The sequence below is a fragment of the Ciconia boyciana genome, chromosome 4 (assembly GCF_034638445.1).
Source record: "Ciconia boyciana chromosome 4, ASM3463844v1, whole genome shotgun sequence".
Taxonomy (NCBI): Eukaryota; Metazoa; Chordata; class Aves; order Ciconiiformes; family Ciconiidae; genus Ciconia; species Ciconia boyciana.
This window is the reverse complement of record NC_132937.1, coordinates 95,843,931-95,865,453: the sequence shown is the minus strand read 5'-3', so window position 1 is coordinate 95,865,453 and position 21,523 is coordinate 95,843,931. Positions and strand designations below refer to the sequence as shown.

The following is a 21,523-nucleotide window of genomic DNA, read 5'->3' as shown; positions in this document are numbered from 1 at the left end:
TCATCAGGATTTCAGTAGTGACATACATGAAGGTCTTGCGAAAGCTGTTGAGCCCAAGTGTTCACCTTACTGTTCTCACTCTCAAAACCAGTGTACTCATCCATTTCTAATGCTCACTGAATCTGTTTTGACATTCAAAAATCAAGGTGTAGCCCGCCTAAGAGTTAACAGACAAGTCCTGTCCACCCACTCCTCCCACACACAATCTGGTGGAATTATTTTTATCACAAATTAAGAATGCTTTTACCTTGAATAATTTGCGCTCTTTGGTACCTTCAATCGTTAAGTTGTTAAAGCACTGTCTGGTTATATGTACCTTTTGTATTGTTAGATGTTATTAAAGGTGGACATGAACATTGATTTTCTAACAACAAAATGTGAAGTGATAGAGCTTAGGATAAACTGTTAAAATCCGTGAAAATTACTAAAGCCATTACAAGATATATAGTATGCTTGCAGAGAAAGAACAGAGAAACAAACCTTTCATTACTAATCAAGCAATTTTGGAGGTGACTGTTGAACAGCTTCAGTTTGTTTGCTTCTTTTACTCACCCTCTCTTAAGATAAAGGACTGGTACATACACTTTCTTTTCCAGAGAAAGGATGTTCTTTTTGCAATCATGCTGTTTTTATGCCCAGATTATATCAATGAAGTAAGAATTTTTAAAGTATAACTATGTCAGGTAGCTAATATACATAACATACCCCCTTCCACTGGTTAGCACAATACTTCTGTTACCACATGTCCAAATAATGTCCTTATTAAAATACGATTTTCCCGAATACCTTGAATAATTCACTCATAGCCTGCAAGGACTCTTGAAAGCCGAACATCTTAGTTACATAGTTTACAGATTTTTCAAGCTAACACACAAGTGTACCAGCACGCTGATTATTCCTCTGATCTCTTGAACAAGAGAGAATTCACATTTAGTTATTTACAGCCAATGAAAACATGGTTTTGCCCCCCATCACAGCTAACAAAACCTTCAGCTGGGTCTCTCAGAAACATAATTGGTTTGTTGTATACCAATTAGTGCATATAAAAATAAAATAAACACTAAATATTTTAATGCAGTTCTTTAAAAATAAAAAATACTGGCAGATCACAAACACAGACAGATCTCAGAAGTATACAAATTTTCTCATAAGTAATCCTGAAAAATCCATAAATGTGTCTAAGGACTTAATTTTTTTGTTGTTGCTGACATGCCATGGGAGCCATTATTGCAAATACAACTGCTGTTTTCTGGACATCTCCACACTAGGACAAGTAAGGATGGCAGTGACCAGAGAGAGATGCTTCTTACTTCTCTACCTTCAGGCATGGATTTCGTTCCAGCGTGCTCACTGTAACAGCACAGGTGAAGTCTCAGTGGAAGGGAACCACAGAGGAGACAGTCATGCTACCTTGTTGGGAGCAAGACCCAGAAGATTAAGACAAGATCCAGAGACAGACAGTTGCTTTACAATAAGCACCAAACTTCAGGACTGCCTTCTAGTAAACTGTTGTCAGCTTGTAGACAAGTGTCATTATTAACACACAATATTGCTAACTGAGTCCCCCTACAGTTTGGGGGAAGGGGGATGTTTGGAGAGTAACAGATAACCAAGATGACTGACTTTACAGAAATCTTCATTGTTTAACAGACAACATGAAGCAAGCTACCATTTCAGTGGGGTCAATAATTTCCATTGACACAGGGCAAAATTTTTGTCTTTTATTATAATTATACTTGTGTATATTTGAAATATCCCTTTAAACATCCTTCCGTTTGCTATTCACTAGTATTTGAATTCTTGTTTAACATTCTCAGTTTTGACCTACGTCCTAGACAAAATCTCATTATTTCTTAATGAGATTAAAACTACATTGCTTAATGTATTTCAGTATGCAATCTCAGTAATACTGACAAAACCAAAAAACTGAAGTGGTGAACGACCAATTTAGAAAACCAGTTTCTCAAAGCAGGTAGCACGACTACACTGTTTTAACTCCTTTGTGAGCCCAGGAAAGTAAAAGATGATAGCAAATTCTTCTATTTTCAATTGTTATCCAAAAAAACCCTTAAAAAAAAAATAATTATCAGCTGTCTCTGGGTTATTTAAAAGAAGACGTTCTCATTATATGCATGGTTGTTCAATAGGATTTTTGTTTAGCTTAAACAGTATTTTAAATTGTGAATAAAACAGTACTTGCAAAGGCTAGGTAAGCTCACAACTTTCTCCAACTATCTATCTTCAGAATTCCAAGTTCACCACATTACCTCAGACTTAGACCTCTCATCTAGACTGGAACTTTTACTTGCGCTGTAACTGCCAATCAATAGCTCAAGTTAGTAAGTCTCTAAAAGCTACATTAGACCATAAACTTTTTTTTTTCCCCTGAGAGTAACTCAGTTCAGAGGAGAAGAGTATAGATTCAGGCTAGAGAGAAAGAGTATGGTCAGGTTTATTCCAAATAAATAGCAAAATCCATCCATATAATGTTTCCAGGATGGACTAGCTATACATAGAATAACAAATTATCATTCTAGTTAAAATTGAACAGCTACAAAACACAACTGCAAGGTAACAAGTTCAGCGTGAAGTCATGAAAATCTATATCCTATTGCTTTGTGAGTTGTCTGTTAATCAACTAAGTGCACAGAGAACTAGTATAAAATGTAATAAGCAGCTGAAAATTTGAGGAGGATGGTAATTTGAGTTCTGCATTAAGTCATTTTAGCTAAGTTAGAATTTTATTTCAAGCTAAACTGCAAATATATTAAGTATCATCCCATAATGAAGAATGTTTCATGTACTATTTCCTAGTAAGAAAAAAAACGTATTTAAAATAGCTTTATACTAAGGGCACAATAACCTACACTTACCAGTTTAAACGTATACACACACACAAACCGTAATACAGCTTGTACCTGATTATGCAAATCATGGATAAACAGCTTCTTTTAAGAAAATATAGGAATGTAGACATGCAAGACAAAACTAAAATGAAATATTTCTGTTTATTGATAGAAACTACTACTGAAAAGCATCACTTTGCAAATCAGAGGACCTTCTCTCACTTAAAAGGTTCCCTTTTAAGTCCCAGGTAGTATGTAGGAGACTAAATCTGATGAGACTTACATCCATCTGATGTGATGGATGCTATTTGCTAATAAAGGCCACAACAGCAATTCCTGGATTGGAAAATGCAGTTTTCCAATTACTGGAGAGGGTGAGGACAGATGTGTGTAATTTTTCTTTTCTTACTGATACCTCAGTGTTGGAGGGTTGTTCCCAACTCCCCCCCCCCCATTTAAGTCAGGTTAAAAGATTTAGAATAATGTAACATTGCAATAATTCAGATTGAATGAGCAGAAGAAAAAACTGACTGTTTCCAAATTCCACTTTTGGTACCTCTGCAGCTCCTAAGTGCATTAGCAACGTTCTGTTACCACAAATTTGCATATGCTTACATATCTTGTGTTATACTAAGAACCTACAGGTATTAATCATGCACTGAGAAGACAATGTGAAGATAATGTACACTGAGAAGACAATGTGTTTGTATGAACAGAATAAAAATCTGTACCTCAAAGTCTTAAAAAAAACCCCAAACTTAGATTTGCCAGAGAAGAACACATGCAGAAAGACAAGGATTTGTGTTCTGAAACCCCCCAAAACACCAAACTAGTACCAGTTATATCTATATCCAACAAAGCAATTAAAACTAAAATTTTAAATGAAATGCAGACACTATTTGCAGGAGCATCTGAGAGGAATAAAAAGTAAAAGATAACAAGACAAATCATCTTCTATGGAAGACTGTTTCCACGGAATGATACTATCCAGAAACTTACTCTTGAAACTGTACGCTGTATTTACCTCTTTGGGAAATGTATTCTGTAAGAGAACCATGTTCAAGATTTGAAAACCAGAGAACCTACCCTCCAAAGGATTTTTCCAGTGATACTAATATCTTTTAGAACAATTCTCAATTAATATTTGACTCACCAAAAATTTCAAATATATATGTAATTTGGCTTCAAATTTTAAATCTCAAATCAAAAAGCCTTAGGCTTTGTCCTCCGTGATAAAACACAAACTTATTCTACATGCTATCTGACGTCTAACAGGCAGTAATTAGCATTCTGTAAAATCCTAAGGTCAGGCACAACAGTTTACAGTGTTTATAGTGAGGTAGCAAAATTAGAATAGTACTGTTCCACCAGAAGGCAGCTGACCTTGCTCTGCTTATTGGACAATGAAATTAGGAACTTGTTTTCACTGTTCAGAGCAAACTTTATTTTTATGTCAGAATTACTAATATGCAGAGACTTCCTAAGATAAGTGAACAAGCAAAGATATATGTATTTCACATCACTGCAACTTAAGGGAAGAAAACAACAGGAAGCGTTAACACCTTCCTCACTGCAAGTACTACGGCTACCTTATTTCTGCATCACATTATGCAAAGATATTTCTGTATTTGCCAGTTTTTTAAAAAATACTGGACATATCAAATTTGTTCTTCTCTTACACTTCAAGACAATTTCAGCCTGTAACTGTAGCAGAACTAGTATGTGTGTTGAAATTAACTGGAAGCATTTACTTAAAGCTTTGAGGGTTAACACATATCCATTCAATATTTTATACTGGTAAAGGTTCTATTATAGTGAACGCAAAATTTAACAAAACATTATTATCCTGAGCTGGAGGGTTTTCCTTTGCCTTTGCAGGTAGAAAGATGAATGCTTCCTCAAGAGCTGCAAAAGAGTTTCTGAAGGGAAACATAGGTGAGATTCTTGCTGTTCTTCAGGCTCTGAATGTTGTTCATCCTCACAGAAAATATGGGCCTGGAGTCTTGCAGTGAAGTTTTAAAACTCCCCCACAGTAATCTCTTTTCCAGAGCATCTACTGTCCTCTATATTTTTCTTGGGAAACTAAGACTTGTCAATATGCCATGATTTAAAGATTTTCCTCCTAAAATGAAAGCGTTTGTACTCAGCTGTACAAGTAAAAGTAAGCCTTGACGTCTACACAGAGATTTGAAATGCACAGCAGGTATGCCAAAAAGGGAAAACCTGAAGGAATTGAGAGGAAAGGAAGGAGAGACAATACAATAATATCAGGAGGGAGAAAGGACAACTGACAATTTTCTTGTATAAATCAAATCAATATATGTTCTTTTGCTATTTTAAGAACATTTTACAGCTATTTTTAATATATTTAGACCATCATTGCACTCTCAAAATAAGAAAATGCCCTTTATAGTGTCATTTACAATAGGCCTTAAAACAGTTAAACTACTGTTTTTGTTCAGTTGGACAGTTCCAGTGAAGTCCACAAATCCTAACAGGCAGAGAGAAACTGAAGGAGTATTTATTCATTGCAGCATTTGATTCTTCCTTTTTCAACAATCCCTCATTTTTAAAGGTATGTACTAGCAGTATTTTAAATGCACTTCCTCCTAACAGTTCTTCAAACCATTGCTGCTAGAAGCAGCAATCAAATAGCTCAACAATCAAACAGCTTATTACAATCAAAAAGCTAAACAAGGAAAATAGCATAACTTAATTCTCCAGGACTTCTGTCAAACATTGTACACATATTAATATTTGGGCGGAAAAAAATATTTTTTTTTAAAAAAGTTTTTCTTACCTCAAGGCTACAGAAGTGATCCACTGCATTTAAAGTGTACCTACAAGACCTGGAGAGTTCATAAAGGTACACATCAGGCGAGATGGGGAAAATCATGTAGCACTTAGAAGTCTGAGATTACGCAAAAGATAACACAATGTTTTTATTATATAAGGCACATTAGTAAGATATTTCTAAACCAGGCTTCCAAGAAACTCATTCAAGTGTACGCTCTTAAATCCTGAAGTACATAGATACAAATGATACAGAAGAGTCATTGCCTTTACACTGACCTAAAGATTAATCATTTCATCTTTCTGTCTTTTCAGTTGAGCAGTTAGTCGAATTGCCTGGGAAACAATCTGAACTCCCAGTGACCTCTGTTATCCAAACAACATATCCTCAGTGGTTTGGAGCAAAGTAACTATTCAAACCTTGAACCAAGACAGTTTGGACAGCGTAAAGAGCTCTACCAATTCTACTTCACTCGTTCAGTATGCTGTGAAAAGTTTTGGTTAGCATGAATTTCTCCAACTATTTTTAACTTGTAGTAAACTCTTAAGAACTCACAGAACTGACCATGGAAAAGCAGCCGCAGGAAATGGAAGAGACAAATAACAGCATCTCTTCCATCAGCCTAATTAGCAACAGCACTGTATCTAAGGTGGAATTTCTTAAGCTCACATCCTCCCTGCTTACAAATTTACGCAAAAGGCAAGAAAAAAAACAGAGCCTGTCACATTACTGTAAAAAAGACAACTGCTAGCACTCAAATAATTGTTTATCAAAGGCTATTTAATCAATTTAATTGCCAGTACAAAAAAAAAATCTTGCCGGATTTCCATTATTTATTATATGGAGTGACCCACTAAAGTACTTGGAAAGATTTACTTCCAAGTGGTCACCTACTTAGATCAAGCGCTAAATCACTGACTCTGTGATGGTGTTTGTTTAGGTGGCAGCAGTTTAGCTGGCCCAGCCTCAATGGCCCCTTACTGAGATCTCTGTGTGTGTGGCCCATTTTGCACTGCAGCTGGCTTGACACACAAGTCCCACTGTATACCAAACCCATTGTTATTTTAATGTGACTCTTAACAGTCTACTTTGCCCTCACCACCCTAAAACCAGTTCCTAAGGGCAGAGTACTGAACGCCCTACGGCAAAAGCCACCTGTCGTAAGGAAGATAAATCACAAAACACATCAGAACTTTTAAAGGCATAATTTTTTAGGCTCAGCTACATCAGGCTGAGATACAGCTAGAAGAAGTATTTATAAAACTCGGACAGCATTTTATCTTTTTTGATCACCATTTCAAAAAGATAAGTAAGAAAGTACTAAAATACTTACGGACTTCCCTTAAGTTAGATTATGATTCTTCTTCTGATACTTTTAAAATTACATGCAACTATGACACTGCAAAATAAACGTGTTACATAGATCTCTCCTCTAAATCAGATATGAATTATTTGTGACTTGGGGAAGTTTTCCATCCATTCAAACAAAAACCATCAGCACCTAAGTAGACTCATTCATTACATAAATCTTACATATACATCATTATTATACATTAATCATTATAAACACTTTTAAAAGGATTTGGAGATAGAGGTTTGGTTTCATCCTATCAGAATAGTGCTGGAGCAGTTGCAAGCATTTACTTTCAAGCATCCAGCTTTGGTGGTAAACATCAGTTCATGGAAGGAATCTACCTGTTCATCAACTAAACAACAGGTGAGTTAGACTGTAAATTGTAGTCTTCTGAATGACTCTTACACAGATGCTGTGAATTACTCCACTGATCTTTACTTAATGCTAATGGCAAAAGCTATAAAAAAAATTGTCAAAGGGATTTCACATCTGGATGCAGCCTGCCTTCTTACACTCCCCTAAGTTGTTACAGGTCTCCTTGGCCTTCAAACAGGGCTCTGGCTAACAAGTGTAATTCCAGCCTTAATGAGCCAGTACAAAAGAGGGGGAGGTAATTTTGAGCAACCACAGACAAGTTTCTAATCTCTAAACTTATTTACTTCCATAAGCAAATAAGAGATAATTATTCTTCCCTATCAGCTAGGAAAGGAAAACCAAACTGATCTTCAAGGGCTTGTTTGTAAGTTTACCTCAATGAGGAGATGTTTACAACGACAACTTTTATTGCGGCAGTGGAGAATAATCTGTCAGACTTACCATTGTCAAATGTTCCATCTAGACTACAAAAGACACAACCAACTTTGAACAACCAATCTGTAGCACCTAATGAGGGATGATAAACCTGTTTTCATGACACAACTTGCAAAAACTACATCCTCCATCCTATTGCTCTTCAACTTGTGTGTGCGTGCGTGTGTGTCTGGGTGTAAATACAGGTTCCTTAGTGAAGACATTCATTGCACCACAGACCAATGGAGCTCACACATACAGTAGTCTGGGCAGGCAAGCAGAGATTCACAGGTTTTTGGGATGGAGAACACCTATTAAGGCATCTAATGTACTATTCTGCCAATGCAGGATAGTTACTTACAGTGCATTTTCCATTCCTTTGTCCAGTCCATTTTTAAGTGACTGACGCAATGGGGCTGCTACCACTTCCTCTGGCAAACACTTCGGCGGTAAAACAAATTTCAACATCAGAAAATATTTCCCAATAATATGCCTACATTTTCCTTTGCTTAATGTCACTCCATTATTTTTATTTGCACTCCTATAGACCACCCAATACAGTTTTGGCACATAATTATATTTTAGTGAAGCAGATCTTTAGCAAGCTGCTCCAAAAAAGGTAAAAATTATTTCAAATACCACAGGTTAGTACAGTTATGGAAACAAAAATTCAGTATCTAACACATTTTCTCATCATCAAGTGACTATGACCAGTCATTAGTCCAAAATCACCTACAGATAATTCTATACCAGAAGACTGGAAAAAAAATGTGAAAGTAGACAAATTAAAAAAAAAAAAACAAAAAACAAAACAAACCACAAAACCCAGACTATTGAAAATAGAGTATTTCAGATTTATACATTCACTAAGCCCCTGGAAATTACGTATATGTTTATAAATTATATAATATATATGCATATAGTATTTCAACATTGGTAATTACCAAGCTGAAAATTATGCTCATCAAGAGAAAAATCAAGCAACACTGGTGACATAACTAACTTTACAGATCAGTAATTTAATCATTATCAACTGATGTGAAGTAACACTGTAAACACTGTTTTTTAAGGCTTAAAATTTTAAACACTAACTTCTGATGCACTCCTGTATGAAAGCTTTTGTTATTTATGACAAATTAGATCTTTATACTAAGTTCCTAGTCTATATACGAAGCATGCTAATCATGTACAGCATATGTTTCACATGTGCAGATACTTCCAAGAAACAGGGATCAACAGATACACCAAGATGGTATACACAGATGTAGCAGTATACTTCTCCCACATGGATGCGATACACAAAAAAATGAGTTGTAGTTTATCGCCCTTTTCTGCTCTCTCTGACACATTCTCTTTGTGAATTAAAGTAACAAAAATTAGTAAACACCATAATATTATGAACTAGTGTGAATTATAAATGCATCAAGAACGTTATTTGAGATTATTCATTTAAACTATGGTATCTACAAATAAATATGAATTTTCTTATTTTCAAGGTAGAGGAGTACAAGGAGTACAAGGAGACAGACTAAGAAGCAATTTATCTTACAAGCTGGAATAATTTACCACTGTGAATTCTTTAAGATGCTTTTAACATGCTCATTCCAGTTGGAATATACCCATCACATACCTAAACCTCACAGACTTTTCAGCCAGCAATTATTTATGGACTATGTAGATATCATTTGTAAATAAGGGCCCAGGACATAACTCAACTGAATCTATTATGTATTCAGAAGAAAAAAGGCAAATTATTTCGTAGAAATTCTAGTCTTCATTTTTGATAGGAGTTAGTGGTTTATCCAGACTGGATGGAGAACTATGGCAGAGCACTGGACTGGAAATTACTGGCTGAGATGGGCATAAGCGACTGTTGGTGATCAACATCATGCTGTAGGTAGGTTTCATGAAAATTAATTAAAATAACCAAGTTTGTGTCTACAAGCATGTATATACCTCTAACAAAAGGCATATTGATTTTCCAAGAGTACAAAATTTATTCTTAGGCACCTGTGTACTCACTGGATAAAAGAATTTGCAATAATAGATAGCTGCATTAATTGATAAGCATTTTACAGCTCAGGAAGTATAAAAATGCATTTCAGAAGTTTTGGGTTATTTTAACTAAAAAGTGTTAACTGCATTATTTAAGACTAAGCAAAACATCCAGTATTCAAACACAACCAACCACATTTTCAGGCATACTTTTCTGTAATCTCTCCTTTTGTTATATATCAAATGATAAAAACACTGGTTTAAGATTAGTAATCTTCTAATTATTCCTGATAATTTAATGGACTTTTCTCACAATGGTGATTAATAATATAATGGGGTAGGAGAGGAGGAGTAGGGAACTTGAAAGTAGTATTATGTGCACTACTGTCAAAATTGGAAATGATTGTTCCTTTTCCTTTACGCCCACATTTTTAAACAAAAGATGAAGACTAACTACATCTCTCAGTTTGACTGCAGGTAGCACATCTAAAAAAATAAACACAGTACAGTTTAACCAAAAGCTCCCCTCTGTCCACACACACGTCGCCATCATCGTCCTGTCCCGCCATGCTCTTCCCAAGACTGGGAAGGTATAATTTGTGTATATATACAGTTGCTGAAATATGAAAAGAGAAGGAGAAAATATTCATAATGACTAAACAAAAGACGTAAAGACAAATACCTAGTAAGAAAAATAAGTACTGATAAGAGATAAACACTGAATTTAAGTCATGTTTAAGTTGCAGAGTAGTTTTTCTAGGCATCCTCTGCAGTAAATGTACATTTAGCTAAATCTCAGCCCTGTGCAGAGCCCAGAAAGATTAATTTCCTAATCTGATGCTGAAAGATATACATCATGAATATTTCCACAGAGAATTGGCAAAATGTTTGAAACATATTCTATTATACACCTGAAAGATATTTGTAATTCTGACAAAGGCTTTGGCAATTTTATTTGTAGGCATTAGTTTAGTACAGGAGGAAAAAAGGGTGTATTTTCACCCAAGAAATTACATCTTTTCTAAAAACACTCTTTTGACACCCAAAGCTAAAAGCATGCATAGCAATCAGGACACTTTGTATTTTCAGTTTCTTTGGCCAGATTATTATTTTCCCAAATTGACATAAAGATGTTTTCATATGAATTAAATTTCTCGTAAGCCTTAATTGATGGAAACATATATTAGGTGGGCCCACATATAAGAAGATATTTTCCCTTAATAAAAGTATGGTATGTATTTCATCTGTCTGGTATTTAGAATATATTATGTGTGACACAGACAAGAAAAACAGGATTCTTAAAATTATTGCTCTTATTTTCTATGTACAATTTGGTCCTAACCTTATAATCCTGCTGTAATACAGTACATATGACCTAGACCCTTTGTGAACAGCACTCAGCCCTCTGCACTCACAAGAAGCATCAAGAAGCAGGTATAGAGTCTGTAAGGCCTTAGGTAAATACACAGAAATATTGATAACGCAGATTGGAAGACTTACATCATCTAACTTTTGGCACCTCAGTCAAGAGCCAAATTGTGCTGAAATTTCCTATATTGCACAAGGAAAAAGGCCTATAATTAAGTACTCTTAAGAAGCCGAACTTCATTTCACTGAATCTCCCCTTTCTCTGCTTACTAAAAGGAAGCCAAGACTGACAATAAGCACATAAGTAAGCTGCTACTGATTACGTAATCTGCATGGCCTCCCTCTTTAAAGTGAGTTTTTCCTCATCTCATCTAAGAGATACACATACAGGAAATATACACATACTCCCATTTCAGGTTTGTGACCAATACCTATACTGCATTCTTTGCCTACTTCCAATTCAGAGGAAAAAAGTATTTCCACCTTCCACTTCCAACAGACACATCCTAGAGAAGGTAGTTTCTTTGTTTTGGTTTGGTTTTTTTGTTACAAGTCAGACACCTCTGCTACTTTCTTAAAAGTGATACCTGCCAAAATTAACCAAATGAGAAGCAAAGCATGTCCCAATGGTCTGAAGAAGAATCTTTTAAAACAAAGCAGGTAGGACAATCCATAGACGCTTTGCTCCCAGACACAACTCCATGCTAGATTTTTTTGCCCTAGGAAAAAAAAAAAAAATATCTGGCCAAAGACATTCCTACTCTGTAATCTCTATCTCCATTCTCTCCCCACAATTTTCTTCCTCTCAATAATGCCAGTGAAGCTGATTGCAGAACTGTGCCCTGAACTGGATCAGTGCAATTTTAAATCACTGCTTTTTAAAGCCAAATTTTTTCACTAATGTGGCTAAGTGGGCAGTTAGCTCCAACTGCTATCCTAGCACACTGAAGCTGTGACAAACCTTGGAAAAGGCAGAGCATTAATTTTTGGAGGAGGGGAGGAGACAATAAAAAGAGTACAATAATTATATAATTAATAATTAGCTTATTCCCCAGAAAACCTTTAACAACAAGCCACAGTGTGAAATAACCAAAAGTGTCTGCAGATACAGATTATGCTGTTTTCTTTCTTGCTTTAAGAGGGTCCTTTCCTTTGCAGCCAAGAAACCACATGAAACTGCATTCCCAGTTGTAATTTAATGCCTTTCCAAGCGGGAAACAATTTTAGTGTTAGCTTCCAAAATAGTTAAAGTAATAGAAAAGCTCATTTTAAAAGTATGATATAGCATTTGAAAATAATCTTACTTAAATTTTTATATTTTTCTTTATTTAGGTGAGTAGAGAGAGAAAGAAGAAAGAAGAAGTAAATAGAGAAGTAATACTCTTATCCAGTAGCATTTAAGAAAGTAACACAGAAATAGTTCTGTTGATGCCAGGTTTTGATAGGAAACCACAAACTTGGTTCTAGTTTGGCCCATGGAAGAGTTCACAATGTTCATTCAATCTGAAATATGTATCACAGGTCTATTTGACTTTAAAGAACCTAATAAAATACAGAAATGTACCAAGAAGGTACTTCTCATAGTTTAACAGTCAAATTTAAACATTTAACTATACTTACAGAACCATCTTTCAGATTTCTTTCATAGGAGAATTGACACTCCATATTTTCTTCATCTCTTGAAATAGCAAAGTTGTATTTGCCAGCTGATTCTTCTCCAGCTATCAATGCTTTCTTCAGTTCTTCAACATACTTCTCTCTATTCATTTCCATGTCAGCAGCCTCCCTAGAAATTTCAGCTTCAGACACTATCAGAAAGAAACATGTGAGAAATAAATACTCATATGTCTGTGAACATGTATATATATTTATATGTACACACAGACACATACTCACACACCTTAAGGGACAGGCAAATATTAAGAGACTGTTCTTTCCTTGACATATATCAGTGTGCCATACACTAATGGAAGTGTAGGAGGAATACTGTGTTTTTCATAAGAATTAAGTTCTGTCCCTTTTTTTCCTGTCTGAAAGTGTTTTTTTGCTACTAGTCCACAATTCTACTTGCCTAAAGTTATTCTGAATAACACTAATCTTACAACAAAGAGTGGAATGTTTTAACTATGATTTATTGTATCCTCTCAGTTCTTTTTGAAAGCTTGTAATGTAAACCTAGTAAGACAACAGATGCAACTGTCTCCTCACACATTCTTGATCCACTTTCCAAGTTTGTAACTTACAACCTTAAAACAAAATAAACTGTCAATCTATAAAGGAAGCCGCACCTAGAGACTTGAGAATCCATGTTTCACTGTTCACATTCAAGGACCACTAAACAGAGGATGTGTCTCCAGTTTGCATTACGTCAGGTCTATGAAGAAAATTTTATCCCATTCCTCTGAAGATGAAGAACAGTTGAACACAGTACAGAACAGGCCAATAAAGATGTACTGTCATTAAGAACCACAATAGCCTTTCCTGTCTGCTTCTGATAATTTATTTCTTCCTAAACCTTCTTTTGGTTAACCCTCAAACTGAAATGGCAGCTTACCAAGACTCATCTTTCACTAGGAGTAGCAAGAAACAGATCTTGTTTTTACCATCTGGGCCCCTGGTTATTTTCCTTTTCATTTTACTCTACATACTGTTTCCTCAGTACTTTTAGAGATCAAATGTTAATCAGAATAACAAACTCAATGAAGAGTGCAGAGTTTCTTGCACAGACAGATATAAGCAAAGACTCTAAAGTTAAGATTGGATGTATATAATGTAATACAGGCTTTAATGTGTAGTATTTTAGATTGTTTACTTGATTAACAGAACTGTTTCCTTTTCTTCTGACCAATCTTCTGAGGAAGACTGCTCTAGATTGTCATTTACGCCTGCTTGCTCTTAGACCTTCCTAGCATTTGCCCAGCATTTGAGAGAGCAAGATACGCAAAAGGACACTAGTTTGTCACAGCCTGAAAAAAAACCCCACAAAACAAAACCAAAACAAAAAAAGGCAAACAAAACCACACACAACAAAAACTAACCCAAAAACCCAACAGAAAAAAAACATACCCCAGAACACATCCTTCACAGAACTGCAAGTGACTTAAAAAACTATCCCACTTAAAACCCCTATTAATAACTGTATCTCTTCTCTCTACAAATGCCTTTCAAGATAGTTTCATACTGAGACATAAGCCTGCACATGTATTGAAATCATACTGATAGAAATAGAACAGCATTTGAGTCAAACGTGAGCCTGTTCAAATTGCCTCATTTTTCTCCAATCTTCTTCTTGACACAGTAGCTAACCTCGTATTGCAAAGGAGGCAGTACATATCAAAGCAACCCATCGTATAAAAATACAGCAAAGAGGTAAATGTATAATTATTTCCTATGAATAGTTATATCCTCACACACTTCAGGATTTCTGGATTAATTCTGGCATCTTCAGTAATTATAGCTTATTTTCCCAGACTCAGAGTGGTTGAGGATGGAAGGGAGATCTGTAGATGGTCTAGTCCAACTCCGCTGGTTAAAGAAGTGTCAAATACAAAGGTTGCTCAGGACCATGTTTTGAATATCTCTAAGGACTGAGGTTCCCTGTCCTCCCCAGGCAATCTGTTCTGGTGCCCGGTCACCCTTATGATAAAAAAGTTTTTCCTGTATTTAAATGGAATTCCTTGTGTTTCAGTTTGCGCCCATTGCCTCTTGTCCTTTCCCTGGACATCACTGAGAAGAGCCTGGCTGCATCTTCTTTACTCCCTCTCATCAGGTATTAATTAATACACATTGATAAAATCTCCCTGAGCCTTCTCTCCTCCAGGCTGCACACTCCCAGCTCTCTCAACTTCTCCTAGCATAACAGATGCTCAAGTCCTTCAGTCTTCTTCATGGACTGTCACTGCACTCAATTCCATAAATTCATGTCTTTCTGACACTGGAGAGCCCAGAACTGGACACCACATCACAGGTCTTGCCAGGGCTGAACAGACGGAAGGATCACCTCCCTTGACCTGCTGGCAACACTCTTCCTAATGCAGCCCAGGAGGCTGTTGGTCTTCTTTGCCACAAGGCCACACTGCTGGCCCATGTTCAACTTCTTGTCCACCAGGACTCCGAGGTCCTTTTCAACAGGGGACCTGCTTCCAGCCAGTCACCCAAGGCACCAATACAGGCTGGGGGCTTATTCCTCCCCAGGTATACAGTTTTGTGTTTCCCTTTGTTGAATTACATGAGATTCCTGTCAGCCCATTTCTCCAGCCTGTCCAGGTCCCTCTGAATGGCAAGCCAATCCTCTACCAACCCTTCGCCCCAGTTTTGCATCTTCTGTAGACTTGCTGAGGATGCACAGTGTCATCACCCCAGTGATTAATGAAGATGTTAACAGTACTGGACCCAGTACTGACCCCTATGGTACAGAGTCACTAGTAACTGGCCTCCAGCTAGACTTCATGCCACTGATTGCAACCCTTTGAAATGTGGTTGAACTGGCTGAGCTCAAGCCATTTCATGGTTCACCCATCTGGTCCATACTTTACCAGTTTGTCTATGAGGATGTTAGAGGACACAGTGTTGAAACCCTTGCTAGCTAAAGCCACAATAAACACCATCCACTGCCCTTCCCTCATTCAACAAGCTAGTAATTTCAGAGAAGGTTATTGGGTGGGTCAGGCATGATTTTCCCTTCATAAATCCATACTGACTACTCACCACCTTGTCCTTAGTATTTTTTGAAATGGTTTCCAGGATTATTCCTCCAACACCCTCTGGCTGACCAGCCTCCAGTTACGCAGATCCATCCCCTTACCCTTCACAAAGATAAGAGAGACATTTCTTCCAGTCCTTAAAAACATCCCCTGATCACTATCACCTTGCAAAAATATTCAAGAGTGGCCTCATAATGACGTGGGCCAGATCCCTCAGTACTCATAATCTCAATCAATCAGGTCCCATGGACTTGTGTACATCCAGTTTCTTAAGATATTCTCTAACCTGATCCTCCTCCAAGGGTAAGTCTCCTTTGCTCCTGACTTTTCCACTGATCTGAGGGGCTCGGGATTTCTAAAGGCAAATCTTAACCAGCAAAGGCAAAGAAGGCACTGAGTAGTACCTCAGCCTTTTCCATGTCCTTTGTCGCCAGTCCCCCTGCCCCATTTCACAGCAGGCCCACATTTTCCCTCACCTTCCTTCTGCTGATGATTAGGCTGCAGAAGTCCTAGTTGCCCTTCACACCCCTTGCCAAATGCTATTCCAGGTGGGCTCTGGCTTTCCTAACGCCATCCCTGCATGCTTGGTTGCTGTCTCTATACCCCTCCCTGGTCGCCTTGCCCTGGCTTCCACCTCTTGCACACTTCCTCTTTATGTCCGAGTTCAGCCAGGAGCTCCTTGTTCATCCATCCAGGCCTCCTGCCACCTTTGCTTGATTTCTGGTTCCAGTGAGATGAACCATTTTTGAGTTTCAAGGAGGTGATCCCTGAAAAATCAACCATGTCTCCTGGACCTCTCCTCTCTCCAGAGCCATATACCATGGGATTCTTTTACAGAGATCCTGGAGGAGGTCAAAGTCTGCTCTCTTGAAATCTAGGGCTGTTGTCCTGCTTTTTACCCTGTTCCCTCCTCTCACGATCCTGAACTCCACCAACTCAACAGCACTGCGGCCAAAGGCTGCCCCAGCTTTGACTTACCCAACCAGCTCTTCCTTGTTCGTAAGTATTAGCTTTTGTAGTCCTCCTCTCTACACATCTCAAAATATGGAAAACATGTCAACTTTACTGATCTTAGATTTAAATGAGGGGGATTTTGTTGTTTTATTGTGTTTTTTTTTTTTCTTTTTTAATAACAGGTCACAATAATCAGTTAGGTCATCTATTCACAAATACATAATTATTTGTGCACACAAAAAAGAAATACTACCTTGCTAATCACCTTAAGTGATTACCGTATGTCTCCGAAATCTGGTAAGGCAGGTCAGTCACCAACACCCCACTCTATTACTCTGTTTATGAGAAACAGGCGAACAGCTGGGTGAAAAAGGAGATGCAGGTGGCAAGAAAGAGCATGCTAATGTCACCACTGCAAGGAAACAAACAGTTGAGCCTGTGGATACTCTCAGTTAAAAGGATAAATTAGTGGGTCAGAATCACATTAGTTATCCCCTAGCAGAAGGGGATAGGCAGAAATTCATACCTATCCATGTTTTCCTAGGCAGATTCGAATGTCTTAGGTCCTTCAAAAGCTAGAAAGCAAAGGGATGCAAGGGAACTGAGCTGCTATGGAGTTATGATAAGAGAAAAGGAAAAAAAAAAAGAAAAAAACCCCAATGGAATTAGGCTCAATAAATACGAGCAAGTCAGTCTTTGTCACACTAAAATGTGAAATGTCAGGCGTATGGCCGCCTGAAGTCTGTCACAAAGTTCCCCATATTCTCCTTAAGAGACAATGCTTAAAATTGAGTATTTTCTGCTCCCCTCTTCTTTTAAAGATACAAGAGGAAACCTGTCACACTCATACTAGCTTAACATAAAGTAAAAGGACAAGGCACAATACATAGCATTTTACCACATCTGCAACAACACAAACCTTCAGCAGATGTGAGAAATTGCAGAAATGTCATTATTAAGATTATACATTAAAAAAAAAAGAATGTAGGAGTGCTGTGGAGCACGCATTAGAATAAACCAGAAATAAAATAACTTCATAATCAGTATTCCTAGGTTGGAGAAGATGCTTCTATCCTTACATTTTAAGTTGCGTTATCTATATTGCAGAGAAGGAAAAAAAAATGGAAGGGGTTGTAAAAAAGAGGCCAGGGATAAGTGTGGCATATTATAAATGTATGTCCCTACAGATTTGTAAACTCAAGATGTGTGCTTTTTGTAAAAGCACATCTCCCAAAATGGAAACTGTATTCTGCTGTCCATTACAGCAATAGGCAATCTTACATAAACGTTTTTGTATACAGCCTAATACTGATGAGCTTTAGGGCACTGAAACACTCTGAGACACCTAATAAACTAACAATTCAAAACATTTATATTTTAGTATCATCATTTGAAGAACATGTTACGCTTTTCAAATTTATTTCCGCAACCCAACAAGACAAATTTAAACAGAGCAAAAAGTAAGCAGCACCCTTCATCACTAAGTTGTTTTAAAAATGTTTATGAAAGGGAACACAGGACACAGAAAGAGAAAGAGAGAAATGGATAAAGGTGTAACAATCCTTTTTTCACTGCATGGACATCACAACCGTCTTTTTTCTAATATGTAAAACCCTTTCCTAATACATGAAGAAAGAGAGGTTAAGACAGAGGGCCACATATATAGCCAGCTAGTACTTACGCTACAAACAGGACTTTGAGTGCAAAGACACACTATTTAGCTGCAGCACTGCATCACTGCCTCCTTCCCTAGGCACCAGACACAACTGCAGCTGGCATACAGGGACATGAACAAGAGCAAAGCCAGCATGCAGCGCTGCAAACATGAAGAGACCTACAAGCAAACAACTGCTAAGTCAAAGTCAGTTGTGCGTTAATCCTCATGCATTAAGACTGATAGGTATGAATTTCAGAACACGACTTGGTGCTGTTACGAACAGTGCTGCAAAGCTGGAGGCTGTAAACTTACACTAGCCATTGCACATGCTATCAGTTCTTCCCTACGTCATTCTAAACTAAGTCAAGCGTTCAACCCTCAGTCCCAACACAACTGAACACATCTATCTTAGGTGAAGTAGTAGAAGTATTTTCCAAGATTTTTAAAACTTATTTTAAGCATGAAACAGATGTTAACATCTTAAGCCTTTCTGATAACAATTGCCAGCTGCATCTTGTTTTTTTAAAACTGAAAGCAGCACTTTCAATGTTCATATAAAGAATGATACAGTGGAACTACTGTCAGGAAAAAAGCTAAGCCTACAGGCCCATGAAGAATTGGGGCTACAGTGCTGGTCCACACTCATCTTGCAGAGCTAACAATCCACTACAAATAGCAAGAGTTGAGTGGGAAAGAAAGACAAGACATTTACCATCAAAACATTTCTACTTTATTATAAGCTACAGCCATCAATCATCTCTTCATTAGCTAGCTTATTTCTTGTACAGGACACTAGACAGAGCTGAGAGAGAAAAGGCCACTAATACGTAAGCAATCCCCTTAAATCCCCCAAAGCAGTACAGACAGAAATGTGGAATCCCTTGTAGAATAAGGCAAAGAGGGGCAGAAAAAAATAAGTTGGAAATACTTGCAAAAATAAGTGTTTGTCTAGAACAATGACTTGAACACTGAGAAAAATTAGATAAACTTTTAATGAAAATAAGAATGGTAAAATACCAAAGATACTAATATACCGTAATAGCGCACTGTGGTTTTTTTTCTCCTGTGGTGCCTGTACACGCTGCATGTTCCTTCATCTTATAAAATTAGCAGAACTGATCAATCATTAGAGAAACATGAAATGTATAAATCCATATATCTGTAGTTCTTTAACCCAATACCAAGTGAATACATGAGATAATATAGCATATTTGTGTGTTACTCCTCCCCCTCCAAGATTTACTTTTTTTTTCCCTCCTTAAATAGGACTCCTAACACTTTTCATCATCACATGAAACATACAAAAACCATAAAAGACAACTCCATCAGCAACTCTCATTCACTTCCTGGTACATCTTGCCAAACAAAATAATCCACAGCATGAGAAACCCAAAAGGGATTTCCCATAGCAAGAATTTTCTGACCACTGCTTTCCCTCATCCCAGGTTTTGAATTCAGAATCTAAGCAGTCTCTAACGTTATGTAATAACTTAGAAAAAGTGATCAAAAACAATGCTGAGGGTACGAAAACACAGATCTGTGCAGTAGGAAAACTGCATGCACAAGAACTTCAACTCCTAATGAAATTACTCAATGGACTACATTACATTTGGACTACAAATTCAATAGGAATTCCTTAGAAATGGATCAGATTTTTGCAGAAGAAATAGAAGCACTCTGCTTTGGATGAGTACCCAGTGCTCATGCTAAACTGTTGTGAGTTTCTTTCTTTCCTTTTAATAGAGTGAGGTCATCTTGCTTTCACTGGTCCTCTGTTTTGGGAAATTATCATCCAGCCATTCTGCCAGATGCAGGAAGTTAACAAAATGAGAACTGTGTTTATGTATTTTTTCTATACAATACCAGTTATAGTAACACAGCTTTTACTTAGAAAAATAGCAGATTTAAAGAATCAGCTTTTTGTGAATTTTAAGCTGGGAATTTTAAAGTTACATAAGAACAACCAGAAAATATTTTAAACAGAAAAACTAGTATGCTTAGTTAGTTATTTATCAATGTTAGCATCCTTTTTGTTATTTTGAAAATACATATTTTGACTACCCTATTGTCAAATCAAGAAAGAAAAACCTTTCATATGAGACTACAGGGAATCAGCATTGGAATATATGTATTTGTCTTGTGCAGGAAATCCTAATCAATAGTGTGTTTGAAATGTTAAAAGGAATATGGAAGAGCAGATTTAATACATATGTAGACATATTTTAAGTTAGCCTTGTTTCCTAGGTCTGAAAGAAAAAAAGGTAAAAATTGTATTCAAAAGAAGGTTAATGAATGATTAAGCTTCTTTTTACACGCAGGAATTATATATACAAATGCATTTATATAGTTTGCATACATGTATATACATACATACACACAAAGCACTATTTTTTATATATATCTCTCTATCTATCTACCGGGCCTATTTGAAAGCTTGGCTTATGTAGGAACTGGGGATGAACAATGTCCACTGGGCAGGGAGAAGGAAGGAAGGAACTACATGGACATGTATTCTTATAATTCAGAAAAAGAGTCAGAAAAATGTTTTTGCCTACAGTACACTGTAAAATATATTATTCTTTCCTCCCTTTGAAATATTTTTGCCACTGCGAGAAGGGCTTTTGATCAAGTATTTGACACGTTTCTAAAGGAACACAAAAATCTTTTCTTTTTTCGCTAGGCGTAAATGAGAGAGACATGCATGTATTAGGAGACGCATCCTCTTATTCAGGTTTCTGAGTGGGGAGAAAAATCCCACAGGCTTTTCTCTTTTCTTCTGATAACTTATGCCCAGGAAAAAAATATTTTCTTGTCCCTTCTTCTCAAAAATTCATCTGAGTACCAAATACAGCTACCTTTAATTATTAAGATTTTATGAAACCATTTAAGAAAATCTGCAGTTAAATGCTTCATGAACTATAATTTGCAAGTGGAGCTTGCATGGCACATTTGTTCAAGGATCTGTAGAAGACACAGAAGTGGTACTCCAATACCACTGCAAGAAATTACATTCTTGAGAAAGAACAAAACACTGCATATCCATATGCTAAATTAATTAGTATT

The 21,523-nt window shown here is 36.9% G+C and overlaps 1 protein-coding gene across 9 annotated transcripts in view; it reads right to left on the bottom strand.

Moving 5' to 3' along the window:
• Positions 1 to 21,523, bottom strand: part of XRCC4 (X-ray repair cross complementing 4) — a 190,644-nt gene that overhangs the window by 149,079 nt on the left and 20,042 nt on the right. For all 9 annotated transcript variants that reach the window (XM_072860694.1, XM_072860697.1, XM_072860692.1 and 6 more), the window contains one exon: positions 12,767 to 12,954. In XM_072860694.1, the coding sequence (XP_072716795.1) occupies positions 12,767 to 12,954 (188 nt within the window). The remainder of the gene's footprint in view (positions 1 to 12,766; positions 12,955 to 21,523) is intronic.